We start from the raw sequence: 5,423 nt of genomic DNA, 5'->3' as shown, positions 1-5,423 counted from the left end.
AGTCATCAGAGAGGAGGGACCCTCAACTGAGGAGACGCCCCCATAAAATCCAGCTGTAGAGAAGCCTGTAGAGCATTTTCTACTTAGTGATTGATGTGGGCAGACACCCCCCATCGTAGGTGGAGCCCATATCTGGGCTGGTGGTTCTGAGTTCTATAAGAAAGCAAGCTGAACAAGCCATGAGGAGCAAGCACTCCTCCACGGCCTCTGTGTGAACTCCTGCAAGAGCCTGTTCTGTTTAAGTTCCTGTCCTGACTTCCCACTAAGATGGACTATGATATGTAAGCCAGATAAAGCCTTTCTTCTCCATTTTGCATTTGGTCGTGGTGGCTCATCAATAGAAATGGTAATGTAACCCCGAAACACCTGGTAACATGAGAAGGGTACACATCAGCTCTGTCACTCCTTTGTGCTTTAAAATGACATATGAGGGGTGAAGAGATGGCTCTGTGGTTAAGAGCATATGCTGCAGCAGGGCGGTGGTGGCACACACCTTTAGTCCCAGCACTTGGGAGGCAGAGACAGGCGGATTTCTGAGTTCAAGGCCAGCCTGGTCTACAGAGTGAGTTCCAGGACAGCCAGAACTACACAGAGAAACCCTGTCTCGAGAAAAAAAAAAAAAAAAGAGCATATGCTGCTCTTGCAGAGGACCTTAGTTCTATTCCCAGAGCTTACACCAGGTGGCTCACAACTCCGAGGGGATGCCTCTGATCTCTGTGGGTACTTGCACTCATGTGCACATACCTAAGTACATGCATGCACATAATAAAAACAATGAAGAGTTGGCCACAGTGGTGGGAGCCTTTAATCCCAGCACCTGGGAGGCAGAAGTAGGCAGATCTCTGAGTTCACGACCAGCCAGGGCTACATTCAGGGACCCAGTCTCATCCTCCTGGTCCTCAACAAATATACTATAGGGCCTTAATCTTCCAGAAATACTCTTCTCCCAGTCTCTCCCAGTTCTCCTTTGCCTTAATTAGTCTACTGCCCCCTCAGCCTCTGTCAGATCATGCATCCACAGCCTTCCCATGTACATCCCTTTTTCAACAGTTAACAGGACATCTGTCATCTATATCGGCTATCCTACCTTGACCCAAGCCTTATGCTTCAGTGGCCACAAAAGACCAGAGTTGCACCCTCTTCTCTTCACTGGATCAGCTGACAGAGAGCTCTGTAGCAGGGTGGGGTAGGGAGCAGCACTGAACAGCTGCATTCATCCATTCAGGTCCACACAGAGACTTTTGTATACTCATTCAAGTTTATTTGCTACGTACTACTGGGCCACGGGCATCTAGAACCCTAACAATGTTGTGAAGCTGACTGGTGTCGATTTCCACACTCCTGAATAGCCTTCCAGTTGTCTAGGTGGTCAGAGCTTCCAGGTTCCTTCACACACAGCCTGGTACACGTCTGGCATCAGACTCCGGAAGGTCTGGGCCTTGTTGTCCAGTATGTAGAGGGGGTCAGCAATGATCCCTACATCAAAACCCTCACGCACCAGTTTTGACTTCACTAGCTTGTAGGTGTTCGTGATCTCCAGGGAGTCCTGCAAAGCAATAATTATAACCCCTGAATGTGACACTAATTCCCTCATCCACCTACTCCTGCTACCTCTTGCTTACCTGGATACGGATGAAATGAGGTGTGGCGTAGGCAGGGAGCCAGGAGCGGACGTGCTGGTATAGCTTCTGCCCATCAAAAGTCTTTCCAGGAGCCAGTTTCACAGCAGCCATGCCAACCTTACCCTCACACCCTGGAAAGCACACTGGTCACTCTGAGCGGGCCTATTTCTGCTTACTGGCTGTGCAACTGGACATATATTTTAACCTCTCTGTACCCCAACAGGGCCCTTAATTTGTAATAACAAATCCGCTACACACAAAGGTGCAAGATGTATAAAGTCAGGCGAACTCTCCGTACCTGGCACAGGCACACCATAGACATTGACTTCCTCAAGGAAGTCTAGGTTAGACAACACACCCTCCACCTCTCCAGTGGATACATTTTCGCCTTTCCACCTGAAAAGAGAGAAGCCATGCCCTAGGCTAGGAATGTTCTGCCCCGAGAGAGAGGCTCTCCTCCCTAAGAGAGATCCCAGCCCCAGGAAAGGATGTTCTGTCCCTGGGAATAGAAGCCACATCCCAGGAAAAGGGTATGCCCCACCCCTGGGACGAGTGGGCCCCATCCGTCCCTAGGGAGGTAGGACATCCCAGAAGCCCTGGCCCCCCCCCCCCCCCCTGCCTGACCGGAAGGTGTCACCAAGGCGGTCTCGGAAGTAGAAGAAGCCTTCCTGGTCCTTGGCCAGCACATCCCCAGTGTTGTAGTACAAGTCTCCTATGTGCCGTACGTTCGCAACCAGTTTCCGCTTGGTCTCATCCTGGGAACCACGGTAGCCCAGGAAGGGTTGATTATTTCGAATCTTGGTCAAAAGAAGTCCTGGCTTTCCTGGGGGTATAAATTGAAAATAAGTCCTAAATAGGAACCCCACCAGCTCTGGAGGCAGCCGTCCTGCTAGAGGTTTCTCACTCTGGACTCTTCACCCAGCCAAAGGTAGAGCTAAGATGTTCTGATAAAGCCGGAGAGATAGTTCAGCAGTTAAGAACACTGGCTGCGTCTTTAAGGACCGGTTTCTATGAACCGGGCCATGGTGGCGCACGCCTTTAATCCCAGCACTTGGGAGGCAGAGGCAGGTGGATTTCTGAGTTCGAGGCCAGCCCTGGTCTAAAGAGTGATTCCAGGGAAACCAGGGGCTGCACAGAAAACCCAAATCTCAAACCCCAACCCCCCCCCCATCCCCCAAAAAAAGAATACTGGCTGCTGTTTCAGAAGATTTAAACTTCGGTTCCCACCATCCACATAGTGGCTCAAAATCACCTGTATCTGTACTTCCAGGACATTTGACACCCTCTTCTGCCTTCCTCAGGCACCAAGCACATACCAGGTACACATACATAAATGCAGGCAAACACTCATACACATAAAATAAAAATTTTAAAGATGGCAGCTGGAGAGATGGCTCAGCGGTTAAGAGCACCGACTGCTCTTCCAGAGGTCCTGAGTTCAATTCTCAGCAACTACATGGTGGCTCACAACTATCTGTAACAGGATCTGATGTCCTCTTCTGGTGTGTCTGAAGACAGTGACAGTGTACTCATATAAGTAAAATAAATAGTTCTTTAAAAAATTGTTTTAAAGATATGTTGATGGGGGATACTCAGACTTAAGGTGAGAGGAACCAAGACAGCAAGAGGAAGACAGAGAAACTCAGGAAATCAAATAGTTCTGAAAAGAGAGAGAAAGTAGTAGTATCTGGGTGTTCATGAGAAAACAAAGCAAGAATGAGGAACTGGCAAGTGGGAGTAGGAAGAAAGACATACCTGAGCCCTTGCAAAACCCCAGGAGAGAAGATATGGGAAGGGACTACGATCTGGGAGCTTGTGACCGCTATAGAAAGCTCAAGAAAACCAACGGACATACACTGATCCGGTAGACTAGAGTAAGATTGAAATGGGAATTGGGCAGAGCCAAAATCCTTTAAGGCAGAGATCCCCAGGTCATGGTCAGATAGACCTAAAGTTCAAGGTGAGGGTTGCAGACACCACCACGTATCACCACTAGTAAGACTTTGGACGCCAGGGTGGTGGCACACTCCTGTAATCCTAGCATTTGAGAAGTGGAGGCAGGGGGATTAAGACCAGCTTGGGCTATATGAGATATTATACCCAAAAATCTGAAGGAAAAAAAATAATAATAAAAGGACTTTGGGCAGCTTGTTCCAGCCAAGGAAGTGAAAGTGACTTCCCCTCACACCTCCAAAGAAGGCTTCCTGACTTCCTTACCTGGCTCCACAGGGATGCAAAAACCCTGTTTGTCCCTCACAGGAGCTGCCGTCTCTAGGTCAAACTGTACCAGCTCAGTGGGAATCAGCATCTGGGATAGAGGGTGGGAAGCACTGACAAAGGTACTGGGGGCTCAGCCTCAGGACCACCATCACACTGGGAGTCCCATCCACTCACTTCAAGGAGGCAGCTGGTCTTGCCCACAGCCCCGCAGTGCCCCACATAGTTCATTAAGCCCACGTTGCCCTCTGTGGAGCCGTAGAATTCCCAGATCCGAATGGGACCAAAGCGTTGCTGGAAGTTTTCCCACACGTTTGCCCGAAGTCCATTGCCCATTGCCAAGCGCACTGTATGTATCTTGTCTTCTGGTCGCTGCAGGAACAACCCAAGAAGGGTCAGGAGGTGGTACCCTGGGAGCTATGGCTAGGAACTCTTTCTCAAGAAGGTAGTTTCGGTGTTAATTGGGAATTACCTGAAAAGTGGTGGTGAGACCTGTACTTAGGGAATCTATCTGTGGTACTTAAGAACAGTTAAACATGTGTGCGAGGCATGCCTATAATCCCTGCACTTAGGAAACTGAGGCAGGAGGATTATTAGTTGGATTTCAAAATAAGCCACATAGCCAGTTTGGACTATATAGGGAGAACCCTATCTTAGAAAAAAGTTACTAGCCGGGCGGTGGTGGCGCATGCCTTTAATCCCAGCACTTGGGAGACAGAGGCAGGCGGATTTCTGAGTTCGAGAGTTCGAGGCTAGCCTGGTCTACAGAGTGAGTTCCAGGACAGCCAGGGCTACACAGAGAAACCCTGTCTCGAAAAACCAAACCAAAAAAAAAAAAAAAAAAGAAAAAAGAAAATTACTAGAGGCTTTACATAAAGTATCCCTGCAGACATTATAGGGGAGTTTTGCCTAGAGAAAGTTGCTTGAAGTAGCTTTTATCTGCAGAGTTACTTAGCTAGGAGGAACTAGAGTATCCAGGCCACCCTATAAAATTACACCACTCATCCCCAGGATGGGTCTTCCAAAGTCAATCTCTCACACGCGTGCCACAGGCTAATCTAACCTACACAATCCTTCACTGAGACTCTCCACAGGTGACTCTAGATTGTGCCAGGATGACAAACTAATATGATCTTAATGTCGGGCAAACTATTGATCATCTGACACTATGTGGGTTAGGAGAGTTGTTACTTGAAGGCATTGTCTATAAACATTTCTGTTGGGTGGTGACGTTCATTCTATAGGTGACCTGGGGAATTACTTGAAATCTTATCTTGAAGTGTGACCTGTGGAATGCACCTTCCTAGAAGGAGTTTCATAGGGCTTTTGATCTGAGACTGAAGGGGGAGGGGGAGATTGGGGAGGGGGTGTATTGACTAGAGACAGTTTCCTAGGGACCACAGCTCATTACGCTATAAGAATAAGAGCATCTCACAGCGAGTGTGCTTATCCTGAGCTACATTCTAGGTACTTCATATAGTCAGTTCATTTCATGTTTATAGAGCCCCCTTCATGTAGGAGGTCTTCTTTCTTTCTCTCTTTCTTTCTTTCTTTCTTTCTTTCTTTCTTTCTTTCTTTCTTTCT

At 48.2% G+C, this 5,423-nt stretch overlaps 1 protein-coding gene across 2 annotated transcripts in view; it reads right to left on the bottom strand.

Moving 5' to 3' along the window:
• Positions 1 to 1,239: 1,239 nt before the first annotated feature.
• Positions 1,240 to 5,423, bottom strand: part of Slc27a5 (solute carrier family 27 member 5) — a 10,597-nt gene continuing 6,413 nt past the window's right edge. For both annotated transcript variants that reach the window (XM_028781873.1, XM_028781874.1), the window contains 6 exons: positions 4,017 to 4,211; positions 3,840 to 3,930; positions 2,247 to 2,445; positions 1,921 to 2,018; positions 1,623 to 1,753; positions 1,240 to 1,546 (listed from right to left, as the gene is read on the bottom strand). In XM_028781873.1, coding sequence (XP_028637706.1) covers positions 1,370 to 1,546; positions 1,623 to 1,753; positions 1,921 to 2,018; positions 2,247 to 2,445; positions 3,840 to 3,930; positions 4,017 to 4,211 — 891 coding nt within the window. In that variant the 3' untranslated portion in view covers positions 1,240 to 1,369. The remainder of the gene's footprint in view (positions 1,547 to 1,622; positions 1,754 to 1,920; positions 2,019 to 2,246; positions 2,446 to 3,839; positions 3,931 to 4,016; positions 4,212 to 5,423) is intronic.

This window comes from Grammomys surdaster, unplaced genomic scaffold (genome assembly GCF_004785775.1).
Source record: "Grammomys surdaster isolate TR1022 unplaced genomic scaffold, NIH_TR_1.0 576, whole genome shotgun sequence".
NCBI lineage: Eukaryota > Metazoa > Chordata > Mammalia > Rodentia > Muridae > Grammomys > Grammomys surdaster.
The sequence above is the reverse complement of the archived record's forward strand: the minus strand, read 5'-3'. Positions and strand labels throughout refer to the sequence as shown.